At 37.8% G+C, this 23,648-nt stretch overlaps 1 protein-coding gene across 6 annotated transcripts in view; it reads right to left on the bottom strand.

Moving 5' to 3' along the window:
• MYBPC1 (myosin binding protein C1) overlaps window positions 1-22,991 on the bottom strand; it is a 101,344-nt gene extending 78,353 nt beyond the window's left edge. For 4 of the 6 annotated variants that reach the window (XM_060194241.1, XM_060194237.1, XM_060194240.1 and 1 more), the window contains exons 1-3: window positions 22,835-22,991; window positions 3,749-3,784; window positions 1,107-1,148 (exon numbers count right to left, since the gene is read on the bottom strand). In XM_060194241.1, the coding sequence (XP_060050224.1) occupies window positions 1,107-1,148; window positions 3,749-3,784; window positions 22,835-22,859 (103 nt within the window). In that variant the 5' untranslated portion in view covers window positions 22,860-22,991. The remainder of the gene's footprint in view (window positions 1-1,106; window positions 1,149-3,748; window positions 3,785-22,834) is intronic. The other 2 variants (XM_060194239.1, XM_060194242.1) reach the window with 1 other exon arrangement.
• Between the last annotated feature and the right edge of the window lie 657 nt (window positions 22,992-23,648).

Below are 23,648 nucleotides of genomic sequence, written 5' to 3'. Positions count from 1 at the left end.
TAGTGTACCAGTGCTTTTCAGCTTAAGACAAATGATCAAAATGGCAAAAACTTCTTCCACAAGGAAACAAAGGAATCAGTATTTCATAGACTTACAGAATGTGATCAAGATGATTTATTTTCTAAAGTTAGGCTATCACTGTATAAAGTAAAAATAAAATACTTTTACTTTTTTAATATTTATTTAATTATTATTAGATAGGGTCAGAGAGAAATTGAGAGGGGAAGGGAGATAGGGAAAGAGACAGAGAGACACCTACAACCCTGATTCATCACTTGTGAAGCTTTCTCCCTGCAGGTGGGGCCCAAGGGCTCGAACTTGGGTCCTTATGCATTGTAATGTGTGTGCTTAACCAGATTCACCATCACGTGGGCCCAAAACAGAACACTTTTACAGGAATAAGTGAGTTGCCAGTTCAACAAGAGGCAGCATGATACTTACATAAGGCTGGGCAGTCAATTTATATAAATCACTATGTAAATTTATACAAATACATTATCTGTGTTACAAGATGAGACACTAGCCTTCACAGTTATCAGTATAACATGGGACAGTTCACACAATAACATGAAAACATTCCAGGTTGTTTTCAAATTTAATATCCAAATTGGTATAATTCCAGAAAAGATCAGACACCTATTTATTTTACATATACATTGTAACTTGGAAGTTACTGATTGAGTAATATGCTGGCATCTCAACAAGAGCTTATGACAATTTATTAATGCATTTATTCAGCTGTTTTAGAGAGAGTAAGAAAGATCACAACACCAAAGCTTCCTTCAATGCCTTCCGTCAGATTCAGCCTGGCTTGAATCTGGGCTGCTCACATGGCAAAGCAGTGCACTATCCAAGTGAGTTACTTTCCTCGCCTGAACTTGTGATATTTTTATCATCATGGTTTTCCTTGTTAATAGAATGTGTAGTGGGAGCTGATTAGAGCACTGTTCTTAATTATACTATTTGGGTTATGCAGATAAGATATCTATGATGAACTCTAGCCTCACTGACATAGGCAATGCAGAGAAATTCTGTATGTCCACCATGATCTCTTTTTATTTGTAAATTTATCAACCTCAACTTTATTAACCCTCTTTCTAACTCACCTTTTGCTGGTCCAGTCCCGGCCTCCTTCTCTTTTTTTGGTTCTGTGTAGAAAGTACAAGTGCAATTTTTAAAGTGCCTTAAAGAAATGATTTTATTGTGTGATAAGCAAATGATAACAAAACAGACCAAATGGTACTATATATTTATTTATTATGCTCTACATGAATTATGAATTTTAGAATTGTAATGTAGATTTTTAGTAAAAGCAATCAATATGTTTGGTCAGTTTTTAAAAGGCAAACTCAGGAAACTGTACAATACATTTTGTTAAAATGTACCTAGTAATGTTAAATCATGTTATAAAATGATGAGAGAGACTTCATGTAAAATATGGACCCCTTCATCTTAGATATCAACAGGGGACTGACTTTTTAAAGAAAGTTGGACTCATATAGTAATCTAGCTTGCATAGAAGTCTAATGTGGACATCTAGGTGAAGCCCAAGAATCAAATATGTAACTAAACAGTAATTTTAAGGAAAACATTTTGGGGTCCAGGAGATAGTAACAGTGGTAAAGCAATAGACTTTTATGGCTAAAGCTCCATAGGCTTCTGGTTTGATTCCCAGGACCACCAGGAACTAGAGCTGAGCAGTGCTCTGGTAAAAAGAAAAGAAAAAGGAAGGAGAAGGAGGAGGAGGAGTAGGAAGAGAAGGAAAGAGAGAGGAAGAAGGAGGAGAGAGAGAAAGAGGTAGAAGTGGCAGAGAGAAGGGAAATAAGAAGGACTGAAAGCATTTGGTGTACATATCAGCATTCTAATTAAGTCAAGCAATAATATGTGTAGTGCAGGAACATCAGACTTTATCAGCTGAGACCATCTAGTTTGCATTTCTCTCTGTTCAGAACATTAGTTATGAGCAAACAGTGTCTGACTTGTGATGAATACATATGCTTCAAACATGAATATTTCTGTTTTTTAACTAATCGATAAAGATCTAAATCTCAGGTAACTATTAAAGGCAATTTGGCAGAATTTGGGGGGCAACCTGTTAGCAATGAAAGGTCAGTATCCATTTCATATTCTTATTTCATATTTTATGGAATTTGAAATATGGCAAAATAAGGGAAACTATACTGGCTCTGTGACAACTAATGTAAAGAACAGAAGGGCTATAAAATTATTATTATTATTATTATATTTATTTATTTATTTTACCAGAGCACTGCTCAGCTCTGGCTTATGGTGGTGCTGAGGACTGAATCTAGGACCATGGAGCCTCAGGCATGACAGCCTTTGTACAACCATTATTCTACCCCCCATCCAAGGGATGTAGGTACTAGATTTACTCGATGTTGGCTAAAATGTGTATGTGTAAGAATACAGACAAAGGAAGAAGATCTTAAGGTAAAAATGTCACATATCTATACTGGTTTTAAAATCTAGTTGAAAGAAAGCCTGGTCTTGCTCCTATATGAACTCATAGAGCAATGAGCCTATTTCAACTTAGTTTGATACAAAATAATACTCTTCAGTGCTATTTAAGAATTTTGAGAGTGAGTCTGAGCAGTTAGATTTCTTGAACTGCCTTCCTGAAAAGTAATCTCTAGGGTAGAAGAGCTTCATAATGCCCTTCTAAATGTCCAAACACATCACCAGAAACTGATGTTCTCTTCAAGCCTTGCTTTCACCTCTTTTAACTGGTCTAACTTTATAGCTCAATGCAGGGTGGTTGTATTTTATAAAATTGTTTTCCGGGCTGTATTCTGCTTTCTAGTTGGCTGTAAGGAAACTGAAGACAGCAAAAAAATTTCTGTTTTGAGTTGTCCACTGTCTCTGGTACTGTATTTTTACACCTAGCTATCACAGGTATTTGACAGATAGCACTGTATCCCTCTGTAGGGCTAGGGAAGGCTTATGCACAAGGTGAATACCCTGCGAGTAATTTTTGAATGCCAATTTTCATTCTGTATGAGGAGGAAGAGTAATGAGTGAGGATGTGCTAGTGTCCTCCTGGGAAAATGCACATCATTCTGGTTGCCTACAACTAAGGGCCATTTGGTGACAGATTACTCCATGGGGGGTTTCACATTCCACTGGGTCTTGTCTTTCTTCCAATTCTATTCTCTTCCTTAGGTCTACTAGATGTAAGTAGGCTTCATTTACTGGGTTCTTGAGCTGTGTCTCTACCTGCCAAGCTCATTGTACGTATTTACTCCTTGCTTTTTGTTGTTTTATTTTGCCACCTGGTGGACATACTAAAATGCTACTCCTGATCTTGATCCTCAAAAACAACTAAACTTTCCTGTAAACTCCCCAGATATGTTCTGGAGGGAATTTATGGAGACCTAGCTCAAGTTAGGTAAGGACTATGCTATTCGCTTAGAGGTGGGATCTCTTCACCTTCACAAGAATTATGCAGCCTCTGTTTGTCCTTACTATGTGTGAAAATTGCTGTAGATCCACAACTATAGAACACAGGTCAAACACTTGTGGCACAAATCAAAGGTTTTATAAGTATATGACATGCCATCCATAGTAGATGAATATGAGAGGGTTATATAAACACTGTGTCATTACTGTTGTCATAAACCTCTCACACCATAGGAGTAAGGTTAAAGTTTACAGCTCCAATAAAGCCAAGCCATGCTCGATAGACATGCTATATTTGTTGCCCAAACTTGTGAGAGTTTTTTTAACTTACCTTCTGGGGGTGGGGCTGGAGCTGCCACTTCATTTTCTAGAAATGAAAAGCAGAAGGAAAACATCAGACTCACTCATCACAGAGAAAAGCGCATTTCCACGGTCTCAGGTTGTGCTTTTAACTCCATATGCAATCATCTTGCCTGTGTATCCCTGCCAGAAGGATGGGGCTTCTACACATATTGTCTATCGCTGCTTTGGTTTTTGAAAAAAAACTCAGGGTCTCATGCATGCAAAGAAAGTGTTCTACTGCTGAGTCACCTCCTTGGTCTTAAAGCAACTTCTGGTTGATATATATATATATTCAATACCTAAGGTCATATAACTTAACCAAGCGGCATAAAATTTCCATGCTGAATCCCTATGGCTGTTGAGTTCTAGAAATTTGGGGCATGTATATAAGCTTGTTACTCCTCTTTCAGAACAGGATGATACAGTTAGTTAGTGGAGGGGATGTCTTTTACAATTATTTTCCACCTTAGTACTTATTAAATAGTAAAACTTTTGAATTAGTGGTAAATTGCAGGATCCCCACAAGTGTGATCTTTGACAATGTCTAGAATTTTCTAAAATTTTGCCACAAGTGGCTCTTTCTAAGCAAAGGGAGCAATACCTCTCAACAATAGACCCAAGCATTATTTCTATATGCATGCCAAGTGCCTGATTTTAGCCAAAGTAGGCTTTATTATGCTTAAAAAGAAAAGGAGCTGTACAGAGTTGCCAGGGTGCAAAATGTTTTCTTCTACTGCTATATTTTGTACTGATACAAACTCCAATTTATTTCATTTAGCTGACATTAAATAAGTATATTACTATTTGCTGACAAGGGAGGAAATGTATATGTTGCTAAGGAGAAAAAATAAAATATATTGATTGGCAGAAGATAGCATGGACAGAGATGGTGTGGTTTGAAGATATGGTAAAACAGTGTTCCTTACACATTCCCTTCCTCCACTCCTCTCTCTCTCTCTCTCTCTTTTCTCTCTTGTTTTCTTCTTGTCAAGGCTTCACTACTCCAGGTCAAGGTTTTTTACTGACCCATAGAGAAGAAAGACACACACCGAGAGGAAATGAACCTATTGTACTGAAACTTTCCTCAGTGTAGTCTGTCTCAAACTTGGGTTGCACACATGGGAAAGCCAAGAGCACTAGCAAAAAAACTATTCTGCCAACTACATTTTTTCCTTCATGACATTACAAGAAGGGTCATCAGTATTTGTCGAGTAAGACAAAGTCCTCAGTTAAGTATTTTCTTTCCTTTATTTTTGTCTTTTTCTTTTTTCTCTTCTTTTTTTCCCCCTCCAGAGTTATTGCTGGAACTCAGTGCTGGTACTATGAATCCACTGCTTCTGGCAACCATTTTGTTCCTTCCCATTTTGTTTCATAGAACAGAGAGAAATTGAAAGAGGAGGGTGAGGTAGAAAGGAAGAGAGAAAGATAAGATACCTGCAGACCTGCTTCACAGCTCATGAAGCATCCCTCCTGCAGGTGGGAAGCTGGGGGCTCCAACCTGGATCCTTGTGTGTGGGTCCTAGTGCTTCGTATTATGTGTGCTTAACCAGGTGCACTGCTACCTGGCCCCCTTAAGTATGTTATTTTCCAAGATATGAGTGTAGAAATGGAGATCTAACAATGGTATCTTAGGTTTGGACTAGGTATTCTGACTCATCAATATCAGAATACATTGATGGAAAAGTCAATTTTTAAAATTATTTATTTATTTAGTCCCTTTTGTTGCCCTTGTTGTTTCATTGTAGTAGTTATTATTGATGTCATCATTGTTGGATAGGACAGAGAGAAATGGAGAGAAGGGGGAAGACAGAGATAGGGAGAGAAAGATAGACACCTGCAGATCTGCTTCACTGCTTGTGAAGTAACTCCCCTGCAGATGGGGAGTTGAGGGCTCGAACCAGGATCCTTACAGGTCCTTGTGCTTTGCACCACATGTAATTAACACACTGCGCTACTGCCCGACTCCTGAGAAGTCAATTTCTTTGACACACTATCTTTTGGACTAAATGCATAGTGAGCTAACGAAAAAGGTTAAAGAAAGGCTTCTTTGGTGGTTGTGTATGAGCCATCAAACTGGTTATGTTTTCTTGGTATCTATATTAACAAAGTCGCTTCTATATGGGAAGCTATCGTAGCTTAAAATCCTGTTTTGGCAGCAAGGGTGAATCTTTTTTTTAAAAAAATTTATTTGTAATTAATAGTGTGTTATAGTTATATATAGTTCTGTACCACACCTACCACTAGAGTTCTGTATACCCACCCTCCCTCCTCCCAAAGATAGCCACCATAGTTTTAAGGTAGTTGCCAACTGCCAACAAATTCATAGAACATCTATCATCAGTAGTCAGATGTATCATAGAGTTAGAACCAGAGTAGCATTATGGGATATTAATGCTGTTACCTTTTCAGGATGATTTTAGGAAGTGGAAGCAGCCTAAATAAGTAGTCAGAGACAGAACTTTTCTTTCTTGAAATCATAGAAACTTCATTATTAGACAAAAGAAGTTTAATTTGCAGCATGAGAGTTGACATAGCATGGGTTTCTGAATCTACTCCCCAACATCACATGTCTACTCCCCAACATCACGTGTCAAAGTGATGCTCTGGTGTCCATCTTCTCTCTCTCTCTCTCTCTCTCTCTCTCTCTCTCTCATTAATAATTAAATCTTTAAAAATTGAGCAAGGGTAGACAGCATCATGGTTATGCAAAGAGACTCTCCGTATCTGAGGCTCTGAAGTTCCAGGTTCAATCACCCACACTACCACAAGCCAAAGCTGATAAGTGCTCTGGTGAAAACAAAGAAACAAACATCAAAGAACTAAAACCTACCAGTTTTTCTTAACCTGCCTCTATACTTTCTCCAACCCCACCTCCTCGGGTAAATGTAGTTGTTTTGTCAATGTCCAACAGTTTTTGTTGTTTGTTTGTTTGTTTGTTTTGCCCACAGCACTGCTCAGCTCTGGCTTAAGGTGGTGCTAGTCATGGAACCCGGGACATTGGAACCTCAGACAGAAGTCCTTTATACGTAAACATTTTGCATAATTATTTTTTAATTTGTCTTGTCCATTCAACAACTTTATTTCTTCTTCTTGCACATAAACTTTAAATCAGGGAGTCAGGCATTTTAAATCTTCTTGCACATAAAGTTTAAATCAGGGGGTCAGGTAATGCAGCGGGTTAGGAGCACACGGTGTGAAGTGCTAGAACTGGTACAAAGATCCAGGTTGGAGCCCCTGGCTCCCCACCTGCAGGGGTGGGGAGTCACTTCACAAGCAGTGAAACAGGTCTGCAAATGTCTTTCTCTCCCCCTCTCTGTCTTCCCCTCCTCTCTCCATTTCTCTCTGTCCTATACAACAACAACAACAGCTATAACAATAACAACAAGGGCAACAAAATGGGAAGAATGTCCTCCAAGAGCAGTAGATTCTTGGTGCAGGCACCGAACCCCAGCAATAACAATGCAGGCAAAAAAATTAAAATTAAAATTAAAAGTTGAAATCATCCAGGACTTATCTTTTTCCCTCTGACTCATTATATTTCTCATACATCCTTTGTATAGCTTCAATTTTTCCTGAAAATGATAAAATTTCATTCTTTTTTTAATAGCTGAGAAATATTCCATTGTGTATATACACTCTCACTCCCCTTTAGGTTCTTTCTCACTATTGTGTCCCAAAGTTCTCTCCATCTCTTTCTTCTTCCTCCTTCCCCAGACTCTTCTGCTTTGGTGCAATACCACCCTACCACTCCCCCAGTGCAAGTTTCACTTTGCGTTCTCTTTCTTTGTCATTTATTTTTAAAGTTGACCTACAAGTGAAATCATTCAATATTTGTCCTTCTCTTTTTGACTTATCTCACTTTAAAAAGACATATCCTGTAGCCCAATTATTCATCTCCTGGGGATATATCCTAAGTAATCAAACACACCCCTCCAAAAAGATCTCTGTATGCTTATATTTATTGCACAATTTGTAACAGCCAAAATCTGGAGGCAACTGAGGTGTCCAATAACAGAGAAAGTTGTGGTATATATACACAATGAAATATTACTCAGCTATTAAGAATGATGAAGTCATTTTATTCACCTCATCTTAGATTGTGCTTGAAGGAATCATGTAAAGTGAGATAAGCCAGGAGGAGAAGGATGAATGGGATGATCTCACTCAGAGACAGAAGTTGAGAAATATTGGGTTTGGTAGATTGAACTCAAAGTAAAGGACTTTGGGGGGGTATCTTTTAGGTCCCACTTCATGATGGTGGAGAACCTGGGCTAAGGATGAGAGTGTTTTGCAGAAAACTAAAAAAATGTACACATGTATCAACAACTGTATTTACTGTAAAACATTAACCCCCCAATAAAATAAAACAAAACAGATTCTGCATTTCTAAGTGGTCTTGAGTGATGCTGCCCTGCTAAGTGTTTGAGTCATAAGACTCAGACAGTGCCCTGACTATCACAGAGTCCTCTCTGATTTTTTTTTCTTTTTAATTCTTATTTATTGGATAGAGACAGCCAGAAATCAAGAGGGATGGGGGTGACTGAGAGAGAGACAGAGAGACACCTGCAGCATTGCTTCACCACTCGCAAAGCTTTCCCCCTGCAGGTGGGGGTCCTCTCTGATTTTATGTGTGATCATGGACAAAAAAGGATTTACAGTAGCTGAGACTTTGCTTTCTCTTTCTTTGATCACAAGCTTCCTGAGGACAAAACCTGTCTCCTCCTCCTTTTCCAATTCTGTGCAGCAGATGCTCCATAAATTTAGTTGACTGGCAGGCTGTTCTGACAGGCACAAAGTCCCCTCTCTTCTCTGCCAAGAAAACAAGCATTGTACCCTGGTTCACCAAGGGCAGCTTTCTAATCTGTACTCCCCACAAGGAACACTATGTCTCACCTTGGGAAGCCTCCTGCTGGTGAAGGCTCCCCCCCATTCCCCGCATCTGCCCAACCCCATCATTTAGGTTTCTCTTTACTGTCAACACATCTTCTTCCATATCTTAACAAGAGCAGATGAGTGATTAGGGCTAGATTCTGGCCCTTAGTAAAGGACACCCCTAGCCTTTCTAAGGAATCCCCCACCCCCTTTCAAAATCTGGGCTCAATTTCTTTTCTTTCTTTTTGATGCTTTGCTAGAGAGTGAAGCATGCATGGCATTACCAAATGATTTACCTCCCTTGCCTAGTTTTTATTCTATATACTTGAGAGAGAGAGAGAGAGAGAGGGAAAGAGAGAAGAAGGAGGAGGAGGAGGAGGAGGAGGAGGGGAAGAAGGAGGAGGAGGAAGTGGAGGAGGAAGAGGAGGAGAGAGAGGGAGGTGGGGGTAGGGAGAGAGAAAAATAGTCACAAAGGAGAATGGGAAGGAAATGAAGAGATACCAAAGCACTACTCTTCCATCCACAGAGCTCCCTTAGTATACTTCATGGTGCTCCCATATGGTGCCAAAGATTGGACCCAGGTTCTCACTGCACTGTAAAGTTTGCATCCTACCCAGTAAGAGATCTCCAGATCCCAGAACTGATTTCTTACAGATAACCACCTATCAAGTATGCCAACTCCATGATCAATTCACTTAGCCACAATGTAACTGTCATGACCCCCGAGACTTGATAAGCTCCCTAAATCTTAAGATTTAAAGTAAAGTGGGGGGCAGGAGAGAGTTCATTAGGTAGAACCCACACTTTGCCTTGCATGAGGACCTGGGTTTGAGCCTTTGGCCACCATACAAGCGCACCTGGACAGGGGGATCTGCACACTAGAGCAATGTTGTGATGTCTCTCTTCTCTCTGTCATTTTCCCTCTTTATCTCTTACTCCACATGCCTCTTACTCTCTCTATAAAAATAAATAAATAAATAAAAACATTTTTTAAAAGAGAGAAAGTCGGGTGGTAGCACAATGGGTTAAGCGCACATGGTGCAAAGGGCAAGGACCGATGTAAGGAACCCGGTTTAAGTCCCCGGCTCCCCACCTGCAGGGGAGTCGCTTCACCGGCAGTGAAGCAGGTCTGCAGGTGTCTATCTTTCTCTCCCCCTTTCTGTCTTCCCCTCCTCTCTCCATTTCTCTCTGTCCTATCCAATAATGATGACATCAATAACAATAATAACTACAACAATAAAACAACAAGGGCAACAAAGGGAAATAAATAAACATTAAAAAAGTAAAAAAGAGTTAGAACAAGCTGACATTTACTGAGATAAGGAAACTTCTATACCTCTACTTATTGTAAAACCAAATTTTCTAATAGGGTTTTTCTGCCTGGTGAATAAGTTGGCTTTTTGCCCTTCACTTCTCCTCCCCCATTATCTCACTTAGGAAAATATGCCAACAGAATAATGAGCTAAGTGGGGGTACATAGCCTAATGGTTATGCAAAGAGACTCTCATGCATAAACTCCAAAGGCCATGAACTAAAAAAGTAAAAGAAATGAAAAATAAGAAAAGCAAGCAGGACACTCTGGAAAAACAATAATCCCAAGGAAACATTTCAGTGGACAACACACAAAAATAACTAGATTCTGAAGCAGCAAATAAAGCTACCTCTTTCCTCCTTAGACAAGGGCGGCTCTGCTTTGATCCTTTCCTTTCCCTCTGCAGCTTTGAAGGGCTTCCAAAGAACATGATCTATTTGCAGTGCTGGATTTTTTCCTATGTGGCCACTTACTGTAAAAAGCACAGGTATGCCACCAGTGGCATGCCACACAGTGAGTGTCATAGCATTCAAAGTAAAGGACACTAGAACAGCAAAGAAATAGAAGGTCCATATAAGGTCTTTGCGCTGTGGCTGGAAGACGAGGAGCCAGCAGCACCATAAATGGTGGACTCTCTCCAATGTAGTTCAACTTTCATTGTTGCATGGCCTATTAAGAGAGAGAAAAAAGAAATGTCTTAAGTAGCACTGACCTGCTGCTCTTTTTTTTTTTTTTTTTCCTTTTTACCAGAGCACTAATCAGCTTTGGCTTTTGGTGGTATGGGGGATTGAACCTGGGACTTCGCAACCTCAGGCATGAAAGTCTTTTTGCATAACCATTAAGCTATCTACCCAGACTTCCTTTTTATGTGTGTATTTTTACTCCTATGGCAGGAGAAGATCTAAGATGGTGGTAGGACTGGTGTACAAACACCTTCCACACAGAAGGATAAGAAATAACTACAACAATAAAACAACAAAGACACAAAACGGAATAAATAAATAAATATTTAAAAAAGAAAAAAGAAATTCCACCCATATAGCAGCAACTGTCTTGTAAAACACCTCAGTAATAATAATAATAATAATAATAATAATAATAATAATAATAATGGCTTTGGAGACAGGGTAATGGTTATATAAATGACTTTCATGCCCGAGGCTCTGAGGTCCCAAGTTCTGTCCCCAGCACCACCATAAGCCAGAATTGAGCAGTGCTCTGGCACACCTATTTCTCTCTCTCTCTCATTAAAATACATAAAATTAAAAAAAAAGATAGAAACATCCCACTTCTAATGCATGACTCATTGGCTCAAATAATGCATGGTCAGAACCATTAGGCTATGTTCATGGCCCTGGGAGCAGCTTCATAAACTAACAAGAGCAATCAAATTAGTCAGTTTCCATCTAGTAAAGGATCAAACAGGAAAGTAACAAAACAGTGGACACAAACATAAATCACCGTGAGTCCATCTAACACCAGAGCAAATAATGTGGGAATTTAAGACATCACATGGTACAGTACCTGCTATCTGTGATTTAGGACAAAGTTAAATTATATTCACTGTACTCTGCTTTTGGAAGAAAGGAGTAGTAAGTTGTCAGGGAGGTATCCCAATGGGTAGAGCACACCCTTTGCAGGTCCTGGTGCTGCATAAGGCTGGAGAGGTGCTTTAGTAACTCTCCCCTTAAAATGGACAAGGAAATTAACCTTTAATAAATAAATATTCACATTAATTATTTTTAAAAAGTTAGGAGCAATATATTACATTTTAGTGATTTGACTGAAATAAGGTTCAAGAACAAATATTACCTCAGCTTTATAGAAAATCCAACTATGTGAATTAATCTGTCTATATTCATATAGCCTAACATTGCCAAGACAGCATTCTTTTTTTATAAATATTTACTTACTTATTCACTTTTGTTACCCTTGTTGTTTTATTATAGTTATTATTGTTGTTATTGATGTCGTTGTCGTTGGATAGGACAGAGAGAACAACTGGAGAAAGGAGGGGAAGACAGAGAAGGGGAGAGAAAGACACCTGCAGACCTGCTTCACCACCTGTGAAATGACTCCCCTGCAGGTGCACAGCCAGGGCTCGAACCAGGATCCTTCGCAGGTCTGGTCCTTGCGCTTTGCCACCTGCGCTTAACCCGCTACACTACTGCCCGATTCCCCAACAACAGGATTCTAAGACTGTAAATAGATGAAGCATGATTCTGATTCAGCTACATAAATTTTGGATGACTCATTATTCAGGCTGATGAAATTTCCCTGAATCCACAGGATTTTTCCCCCTTTTCCTAGTCTCCTTGCTTATATGTCTTTCTAATTACACACGGTTTTAATTTGAGATATCATTCCCACAGGAAGAGAATTAAAAAGATGGTTGTTATTTATCTGTAAAAACAAATACCTTCTCCCTGTTAAAATGGACCTGGACAAAAGCAAGTTCTTTGTTGGGATCTGAAGACTTGTTTCCATGTCACTATACATCTAGCTTTAAAGGAAGAACTAAATAAGGATGGAGAAGGGGGCCAGGCAGTGGTGCACCTGGTTAAGCACACATAGTACTAAGTGCAAGGATTCAGGTTTGAGTCCCTGGCTCTCCACCTGCAGTGGGGTCAGGGGGAGTTGTCGGGGGGGGGGGTGCTTCACAATAGGTGAAGCAGGTCTGCAGTTGTCTTTGTCTCTCCCTCTCTATTTCCCCTTCCTCTCTCAATTTCTCTGTCCTACTGGGAAAAAATGGCTGCTAGGAGCAATAGACTTATAGTGCTGGCATCAAGCTCCAACGGTAATCCTAGAGGCAAAAATAAATAAATAAATAAATAAATAAATGAAAGGATGGAGTATCACACAGATAGGGATGGTAGTGCAGGAAAAGCTTTACTCAAATAGAAGTTAAGATTTTTGCAAAAGTCAATAGAAAACCATTACAAAAGTAAGTTTGGGTGGGGGGAGAAACTGGCGCAGAAGCTGATTCCCTGGTACCATTTATGCCAAAGTGATTCTCAGATTATCTCTCTCTCTCTTTCAATTGCTCATTAAATAAGCCTTTAATTTTTATTTATTTATTGCCACTAGAGTTATTGATAGGGCTCCATGCTTGTACAATCCACTACTCCTGGAAGACATTCTCCTCTGCCTCCTTCTCCTTCTTTGGGGGGGGGGTGGCAAGAGAGAGAAAAATAAGGTATAAAGGGGGAGAGAGAGAGAGAGAGAGAGAAGGAATGACACTGCAACACAGTTCCACCATTCATAAAGTTTCTCTGGTGTTCTCCCCATGTGATGGCCAGGAGCTTAAACCTGGGCCCTCGCACATAGTGAAGATTGCTCTCTATCTAACAAGCTATCTCCTAGCTCCTAAATGTTTTCTTTAAAAGATAGATTTAGGGTAGGGGAGACAGCATAATGGTTATATAAAAAGACTCTCATGCCTGAGACTCCAAGCCCCAGGTTCAATTCCCTCCACCGCTATTAGACAGAGCTAAAGAGTGCTCTGGTAGGAAAAAAGAAAGGTAAGCAACAAGGGCAACTAAAAGGGGGAAAAAATGGCCTTCAGGAGCTGTGGATTCATAGTGCAGGCACTGAGCCCTAGTGATAACCCTGGAAGCAAAAAGAAAGAAAGAAAGAAAGAAGGAAAGAAAGAAAGAGAGAAAGAAAGAAAGAAATACTCAAATATTTAATCAAAATATCAAATACTTAATACTCAAAGTGAGTATTAAATATTTATCACCTTATACCAGGTAAGATTTCTGAATTGTTTACTTTAGAAGAAAAACACTTGAGTTCTTACCATGTGCTAGGTCTGTTCTGAGGTTTCTCCCTTACTTAATCTTTCAATTTATATAAAGTTCCAATAGTACTATTATTATTATTCACTTTCTACATGTGAAGAAGTGGAAACATATTACATATAATTAAATAAGTGCATAGTTTGCCTTAAATTTGAGCTGTCTACAAAGTTCTATAAACAGTATATTTCATGTCACCGTACTTAACAATGAATATTAATGAATATGCATAATGAAAAAGTAAAAGGATATGTAGAATATCTAGACATATAACAAAAAAGAAAAGAGAAATTATAAATTATATAGAGTTTTTCAGTATAATAGAGAATTATATAACAAATAAATTTTTAGCTGTAAGCAGAACATTCTGTTTTGGAAGATAAATACATATACACATATATATGGAACAAAAGCTATTATCAGTAAGAACAAAAAACTTATGAGGAATTTAAAAACAGATTTGATATAATTTAAAGGAAGAATAGAATTATTTATAGAAAAAGAAGAAATAGTTCTAGGTTCCTGCAAGTAAAATACAAATCCTCCAGAAGGATAGGACCAATTTTAGTAGCTGGCATATTGCAAAAAACATAGTATTAGGTATCATATTAATGTGCCAAATTGACCCATTAAAAGATTCCTAAGGGAAGATGGGTCTGGCAATGAGTGCAGCCTAGAATGTTCTATGACCACAGAATGCAAGCTCATCTCTACAGGGATACAAAGGTTACACAGGCTCCTGCACTGAATATAGGCCCCAGATTAAATCAATGGGGCTCTTTAATTAATGATATTTATATATTTTTTTCATTTATTAGGGTTTGTGACCTGCCATTCAAGCAGCATGGGTTCAAACCCTGGCATCACACAGAAGTATCATGGCACCAGGAACAGCTCTGGTGTAATGAAATCTCACTCCTGTCTTTTTCTGAAATCAAAAGAATGAAAAGTTGACACAGAAGCAGTGAAATCATTCACTTTCAAAATTCATTACAAAAACAAATGGAAAATTAAGAGAACAAAAATTTTTATTCTTTCTAAAATGTATATATTTTATTTTATTTTAATGAGAGAGATGATATTTCAATGAAAGAGATGATAAACAGATGAACAGTCAGACAGACCAGAGCAACTACTCAGCTTTGGGTTATGGTGATGCTGGAGATTGAACCTGGGACTTTGGAGCTTCAGATATAAAAGTCTTTTTGCATAACCACCATGCTCTCCTCCTCATGTTTTCTTTTCTTTCTTTTCTTTTTTCTTTTTATAATTTCCTACTCCTTACTTAAGATGAATTCAAATGTTCTAAATCTGCTCCTGAATAAACAACAGCTATCAATACTTTGTGGTTACCCAAACTGAAAACACTATCAGCAACTATCTGCATATTTATTGGGTCTCCATACAGTGTAATACCAAGAAAATGTTTGTTCCAACCAAGAACTGAAGAAATATCATAGTTCTACAAGTACATGAGTAAAAATGTATTTTTTCTGCTTATTTTTTTTTACAGCTAGAGGCTTAATTCTGTTCATTACCCAACACAACCAAGTATGTCTAGAGATGAAGTCTAGAATTACCACAAACGTCTCTGGCTGCCAAGAGTATTTTGTATCTCTTAATATAGGTTGTACAAACTAATTACAGAGCAGTGCAGTTAAGAATAGGAATTATTAGCAATAATAAAAATTCTCCTCTGCAAATCCATAAAGCATCTAAAAGTAAATATTAAATAAAACAGTCATAGGAAAAAAATAAATGAAAATAACAAAAATACTTTCTAGGGCTATAGAGAACAACAGCTATTTCCTTTCATAGCACTCTCTTTTCATCACCCTTAAAATAAAATAAATTTTTTTTTAAAGTCCAAAGCACTGCTTAGCTCTGGAATATGGGGGTGCTAGGGATCAAACCTGAGGCCTCCGGATCTGTAGGTCTTATGTTCTAACACTAAGTGCTGTCCCTCCCCACTTTGAAAATTTTAAGTATCTATTTATTTATAAAAGTATTGCAAAAACATGGTTCCAGATTTGCTTAAGTTTCTCAAAGTATCATTTGTTTATTTGTTGTGTGTCCAATAATTTCTTTAAAGTACCACTGGCCTGGCCAGTTTACCCCAACATTCATTTTGGATTCAGGAGGACTTTGAAATAATTATAAATAAGGAAACTGTGAATTATATGTCCATAGGGAGCTGAAAATAAACTGTTTCAAAGCCATGTCTCACAAGTAAAATGAAGTGAGTCACTGAAAAAACAAAGAATTACGAGTAAAGACTTTCCCCTTTGTCTTGTTTCCCTCTGAGGATTAGTCAGAAAACTAACTGTCACCCCCAGTTAATTTCAGAAACTCTCCTATCTGGGCTTCACTGGGGGAAGACTTCTTCAGACCTAGTGGATAAAAAGCAATGCTACAGCTTGTTTTTACAGCAAGGTATTTACAGAGCTTGAAAGGAAAGAATTGGTCAGTCCTTTATTTATGTTCCTAACAGGTGCAGCCCAGATAGTCATAAAAGCAATCTACTGAAAAAGATTTTGCCAAGTATTAAGTCCCTTTTGTGTGTACTTGCCTGGGAGTATTCCTTCTTACGACTCAAATCTATGTCACACTTCTCCAATGCAGCATGGATTTTTTTTTGGGTGGCGGCGGGGAGGGGGGTGGCATCTTGACATCTATTCACATAACTTCTTGATCCCTCATCTGAACCTTCAACTTGACCTTAGTGACCCTTTTGAATGTTGGAGGGAAATAGTTCCTGATAAAATGCCTCCTCCCTCTTCTTATATCCCCCCTCCTCATTTACCACAAATGTACTTTTCTTCAATTTGAGGGAAAAGGTAGTAATAATCTATGGAAAAGATGACTTTTCCAGAGGCAACTTTATTTTGTTTTTTGTCTCATGCAGGTAGAAACTGTAGGTCAAGCAGTGAACATGAGAAGGAGGCTTCCCATCGTCAGAACTCCCTTTTCTAAGGATGACTAAGCCTTGACCAGTGCTGAGAAACTGGCCAGAGGTACTAGTGTTACTCTATGTCCAGATAGATTTGAGACCGGGTGGAATTTGAAAATGAGACATAACCTCCACCAACCAAGAAAAAAAAAAGGAAGGAAGGAAGGAGGGGTAGAAGAGATAAGTATAAATGGTTATGCAAAGAGACACTCATGCCTGAGGCTCCAAAGTCCCAGGTTTAATCCCTGCACTACCATAATAAACCAGAGATGAGCAGTACTCTATAGGGAAAGAAAAAAAAACACAACAACTATGAAACAGGCAGGGTGAAACAAATCCTTAGCTTATATTTGCAAATCTGGGGGTGGGGAACCTCATAGTTGAGGAAGGATTCTAATCCCTACAGGGGAATAAATGGGTACTTTTGCTGGTAGGTGAGGTGTGCTAACATATTCTAGAGATATGTGAAATTGTATTCCTGAGACAACAGTCTGGTAAAACAACATTTTCTCAAAAAAAAAAAAAAAAAAAAGGCAACAACTGTGACAGGACGCCCACTTCTTTAGCATAACTGACTCCATCTTGACCTGATCTTGAACCTGTGTAACTGCTTTACTTGCCAAACAAGAACTATATCTTAGTGTTCTGAAATTATTGATTAATTGTTGACTGTTGATTATTTCCATAACAGTTGTCCTGACTGCAGTAGCAGACCGCCCTAACTACCATGTTTGGCTTCTGTAACCTAGCTTGCTTCCTGCACTTAACCCTATAAATGGTTGTGCTACACTGAACTCGGGACTGTACTCTGAACAGAGCTTTTAGCTGTGAGTGTAGTCACTCTCCAGCTTAATAAAAGACTCTCAAATTTGACTGTACTGGTCTTAGGTGGTCTCTGATGTTTATCTTACAACACAACACAAAAAGCTCTGATGTTTATCTTACAACACAAAAAGCCACCTATGGACTAAAAGTTAGTCTCCATTCCCATATTCCCAACTATTTTTAATGTGGCCAAGACAAATTAAACAAATCAATTTTGTATTTTGTTCTGACAAAGTAATCAACAGCAACTAACTGATTCTTGGATCGATCATAATGGGCTCTTATAATTATTATCGCTAGCAAAGCTATGTTTTACCATATGTTTGAGTTTTAAGAATAGATCAAGGCTGGGGAGATGCTCATACAAAAAACTTTCCTGCCTGAAGCTTTGAGATCTCAGGTTCAATCTCCAGCACCATCATAAACCAGAGGGCTTAAGCAATGTGCTCTGGTATCTCTCTGTACTGCAAATAAATAGAAATAAATAAATATATAATTTCTTTAAAAGAATAGATCCTAGAGGGAATAGAAAGCTATGACTTTCACAAAGTGTTTTTTTCCTTCTTCTTCTCCTCCTCCTCCTCCTCCTTCTTCTTCTTTTTCTTCTTATTCTTTTTCTTCTCCTCCTCCCCCCTCCCCTCCCCCTCCTCCCCTTCCCCCTCCTTCTCCTCCTCCTCCTCCTCCTTCTTCTCCTTCTACTCCTTTTTTTGCCAGAATAGTGCTCAACTCTGGCTTATGGCAATGCAGATGATTGAACTTGAGACTCAGAGCCTCAGGCATGAAAGCCTCTTTGCATAACCATTATGTTATCTCCCTCACTCAGCCCATAAAATACTTTTACAAGAACCCAATTACCAAAGAAGAATTTTTTGTCTTTCTGCTACAGTATTATATAAGCTATAATAGAGCCTGAAATGTCATAGGACAGAAAGTAAAAGTAAAACTATGATACAGGTTAAGGAGTCAAAATGTATTTTAGAAAAAAAAATTTTGTAGGTTCTATAAACTCTGACAGCTAGCAATTGTCTAAGTATTAAAGAAACAGCTTAATGATAACAGATTTAATACCACACACTACAGAAGTAAAATTATGAGAGAAATAATTTTGTGGATTTAAGAGTTATTAATAGTACTATTAGACATTTTACCACAGAAGGCCATCTCTCATTTCAGTAATTGAGTTAAGTTAGTTTTTGACAGAAAAAGAGAAATTCCTGTGAAAGATTCCTTTAAATGGTGGAAACTATGCACAATTAGCTGTGAGACTGAGATTTTTAAATTTTTAGGAAGATTTACTACTTTATTAAAGTGAGAGAACTAGAACATTATCCCGGAACATGTAGTGCCAGAGATCAAATTTGGGACCCAATGCTTAAGAGTCCAATGTATTATATCCACAGTACCACCTCCCAAACTCTGATGGTTTGTTGAGACTTATTTTATTATTTAAATCACATATGAGAGAAAGAGGGCGAAAAGCCTGAGTAACACTAATAGTACAACCAGTTGAGCACACATTATCATGTGCAAGAACCAGGGTTTGTATTCCTGATTCCTATCAGAAGAGGAGAGGCTTCATGAGTGGGGAAGCAGTACTATAGGTCTCTCTCTCTCTCTCTCTCTCTCCTTCCCTTCTCAACTTATCAAAATAAAAGGAAGAAAGAAAGAAAGAGAAAGAAAGGAAGGAAGAAAGAAGAAAAGGCAGCCAGGAGTAGTGGATTCATCATGCAAGCACTGAGCCCCAGCAATAAATAACCTGGTGGGGAAAAAAACTGTTATCTATACATTTCCAAAATTCCAGCTACTTACTTAGTAACTTAGTAACATAACTGAATATAACAGCAAAGCTTTCTGAAGAGTTCAACAAATCTGAATTTTCCTTCCACATTCTCTCTCACTGTTTGATTAGAATCACATGGTTGTGCATGAAACTCAAGTGTGAGCAAGACCTTTTATTTGGAACCAATGGTAAAAGTTCTCCAGAAAATAAATGCAGGATTGATGAGGCTGAAGAGGAGAGCAATGGGAAATGTGAGTTCTTAGACACTATGCTTCCTTTCTTCAAAAGGGGTCACCATGCCATCCAGAATATTGTCCAGGGCCTAAATCAGAACTGCTGACTAATTACTTCCATCAGATAGCCTCCTCAAAGTCTAAAGTTACTCCTGTCCTATCCTTCCTCCCTTCCTTACAAGACCTAGTAAGGAATGAGACCACTGAAGGTTGGGAGGCAGGTGAGAGAGATCTTTTGTACTTTCAGGGGCTGAAAAGTCAGTCTCTTCAAAGGACTTGCCCTGCTCTCTTAGATGCTAGGAGGTCAAATTGGCTTATGTATCTTATCAAGATTCATAGTAAGAGACCATATCCTTCCTATACATGGTCCTCTGTGCTTGGGACAAAGATGTAAGAAGACCAGGAAGAGTTGGAGAAAACAAAATAAAACACAACAAAACAAAAACCAAACCAAACCAGACCAAAACCAAACCCAAAACACCATCCTTTAGGAGTGCTTCTATAGGGTTTAAAATTGACTGAAGAATTGTTTGGGTAGCAATCCTTCAGAGAGATGCTTATATTGGATCTAAACCACCCCAGTATAGATGAAATCATGAAGAGGTGTGGGTCTAATTGTCTCCAAATGCCACACTTATTACTTTCCTGATTTTTAAAAAATATATATATTTTAAAATATATTTTAAAAAATATATTGAAATACATTTAAAAATATATTGGGGAGGGAATGCAAGAGAGATATCCATAACATTGCTTCACTGCTTGTGAAGCCTCCCTTCTGCAGGTGGGGAACAAGTTGAATCTTGGTCCTTATAAACTGTAACATGTTCTTATTACCAGCCCCCTCACTGCCTGCCCCCTTACTCTTCTAATATTAAACTATATGAAAATGCAGTGATTTCCTCCAGGAACATTTATTCAAGGTACAGTTCCTTAAAGATTCAGCACTGAGGGCTGGGGATGTAGCTCAGGGATAGAGAGCATGCTTTATGTATGAGGCCTTGGGTTCAATCCCTAGCACCCCCCTGCCCAAAGGAAAGAATCAGTTCTGATGCTAAGGAAGCAAACAAAATCCCTGTATTTCCTCAAAGGACTTTCAACATATTAATAGTTCTCTTTCTGGCCCCACTCCTTAACACCCAATTTTAAATAACCAAAGAATGTATGAGTATAAAATTACTATTCTGGGTCTAGGTGACTCCTTAAAATAATATCAATGGTGCTTTTGTAGCAAAGAAGGTCATGGAGTGGTACCTATACTGACTTAATAAAAAATGAAAAGTCATCTGGGAGTGGGGTGAGGGCTGAAGTTAAAGCTATATTATTTTTTCTGTTGGTGACTCTAAAATGCTACTGTCTGCTAAAGCAGAATGAATCACATTAAGTTTTCAGATAGAAAATCAAATTTCCAAATCTAACAATCAGAAATAATTTAGTTTTATAATCCCTACAACCTATTCACTAGTTTTACAGCCTTCCTGTTAATTTTTACTTGGGACTTAAAATAATGCATGAAAATCCATTCACAAAACACAGGATCATTAAAACAATATTTTGCCCTCAGTAAAGAATCGGAATGCATTTCATCCAAATAAACCTTGAAGGAACTGGTCAAGTAACAGATGAAACCGAAAGGACACTTAATACACATGTAAATCATTTGCATTACAAGTAAGGCATTTCAGCAGGGGTTGGACTCATTGCCTGGTTGTCAGGATTAAGTTCCCATATTAATGCATGCATTTGGTGTGGTTATTTTGGGTAGAAGACTTCATCAGTGCCCTCCACCACTAAGCAAAGCCAACCTGTAAACTGATCATGAAAGCCTGTCAACACTAGCTGCTTAATTATATAAAGAAAATATATTCCAGAGACTTTGCACAATTTGGCTAGTATTTCAACTTTGGGTTTAATGTCTAGCATCTTTTAACACTCTCCATAATAATGCTTAAAACCACTGGAGGAATATTGAAAGAAAAGACTAAGTGCTGTTTGTCTATCCCCCTTGTTAGTTTTTTCTTTTTAAAAAAATTGTTTTATTTCATTGCTTTCATTCACAGAAGTCAGAATAATGATTCAGTAAGTACCAAAAAAGGCTATTATAAAAGAAATACTATTTTCAAAAAAAAAAAGAAAAAGAAATACTATTTTCAATGGATGTAGTCTTTAAAATTAAACTCACTGTACCTGTACTGCTAAGTTGTAGTCCATTTGTCATTTTAGGGATTGTTAATCCCAATTTATTTGCTATCAATTTGTAGATTTAAAATACTGATTTTTCTTTTACAGGAAGGATACATTTTTCTTCCAATAAAAATGTGTTCATGGGGAGTCGGGCTGTAGCACAGCGGGTTAAGCGCAGGTGGCGAACCCCGGCTCCCCACCTGCAGGGGAGTCGCTTCACAGGCGGTGAAGCAGGTCTGCAGGTGTCTATCTTTCTCTCCTCCTCTCTGTCTTCCCCTCCTCTCTCCATTTCTCTCTATCCTATCCAACAACAACAACAACAATAACTACAACAATAAAACAACAAGGGCAACAAAAGGGAATAAATAAATTAAAAAAATTTTAAAAAATGTGTTCATATTTTTATGTCATTATTTTAAAATGCTACACATATATATGTTGTGAAGTTAGCTATAATAAAATTAATTTTAAAAAAGGAACAGTCTATTACTGACATTTTCTTTTACCGAGGTATTTGGTTTTCTTTAACTATGTAGTAAGTAGTGAAGCTCCGAAAGAACTCATAAACAAACAAACAAACAAACAAACAAAAAAGCCTGTATCTGTATGTTCTAAATGTCATTCCATGCAAAAAGAAAACATAAAGCCTGAAAATATTCAGAAATAATTTTAGTGAACTCTTAATCAAATTTGTTAACCATTTTAAAAGAAAACATTCTAAGACCTTCTGCCCTCTTCCCCAAATTGCAAATATGTGGTGAAAATTCTATGATTTGACCTAAGAGGATATACTTTTAAAATGCAATCTGCTCCCCATAAGCAACACCCCAAAGTTACACTTTAAGGGTCTTTGTGATTGAGGGATAAAAATTATAATTTAATAACTGTAGTCAGTAGTCCTTTATAAACTATATTTATCAGTTTATTTCCTGTTGACTCTACTCTTATTATATTTTTGACCTAGTGTTTTTGCTTTCAAAGATCTTTTTCTTATCCTTAAATCACAGCGATTCTATTAATTTTAGTCTATTTAGAAGCCAGGTATTTGCTAGCTAATAAACACCAAAAATTATACACTTTACTGAAAAGCACAACAAAAAGAGATTTACAGATGAGTCTTACCCTCTTTCTTAGTGGGTTCTGGCATGGCCACAAAAAAAAGATATTCTCCAAAGAGTATGTTCCCCTCTGGTACAAGCTGACAGAAACCCACTAGCAGTGAAGAGATGGTGCTGGTCAGAGCGACGGCAGTTGGGAGAAATCCAGAGTTTTTATACCGCCTCCCACTATCAATCAAGTCAGACCCGCCCTTTCTTCAGCTCTGGGATGCTGGATCTTGACAGCTCTGAGGACCTTTCTCACATCTGTTGTCTGCACTCAGCTCTCTCGCCTACTGGAAGGAATCTCTTGTCCATCTCATGTAGCCAATGAGAACACCTCTAACTTTCTAAATTCAGCCACAGCCTCTTGCTCCTTAGACTTCTCTTTCTGACAGATGCATGTGTCCACTCAGAAGTACAGAGTTTGCCAAATGATGAAAAGTTGCATTGAAAAACTATAATATGCTAACTAAATATATCTGAGATTGTCAAGAAAAAAATCATTCTTTTTAGATGATTATTTCATGTCCTAGTTAGCTCTTTATTTATTTATGTATTTATTTTTGTAACAGTTCTAAGTTGTTTGATTTTTTTCTTTTTCTTTCTAATTCTTTTACCAATTTATCAGTATTAATCTGTCAAGGAAAACTTCTATGCAAAATACCTTGTCTCATTTTCTCATTCAAATTAGCGAAATTTGGGACTGGGGAGATAGCATAATGATTATGCAGAGACTTTCTTTTTTCTTTTTTTTAAATCTTTTTTTATATTTATTTTATGTATTTATTTATTCCCTTTTGTTGCCCTTGTTGTTTTATTGTTGTAGTTATTATTGT

This window comes from Erinaceus europaeus, chromosome 7, assembly GCF_950295315.1.
Source record: "Erinaceus europaeus chromosome 7, mEriEur2.1, whole genome shotgun sequence".
Taxonomy (NCBI): Eukaryota; Metazoa; Chordata; class Mammalia; order Eulipotyphla; family Erinaceidae; genus Erinaceus; species Erinaceus europaeus.
The sequence above is the reverse complement of the archived record's forward strand: the minus strand, read 5'-3'. Positions and strand labels throughout refer to the sequence as shown.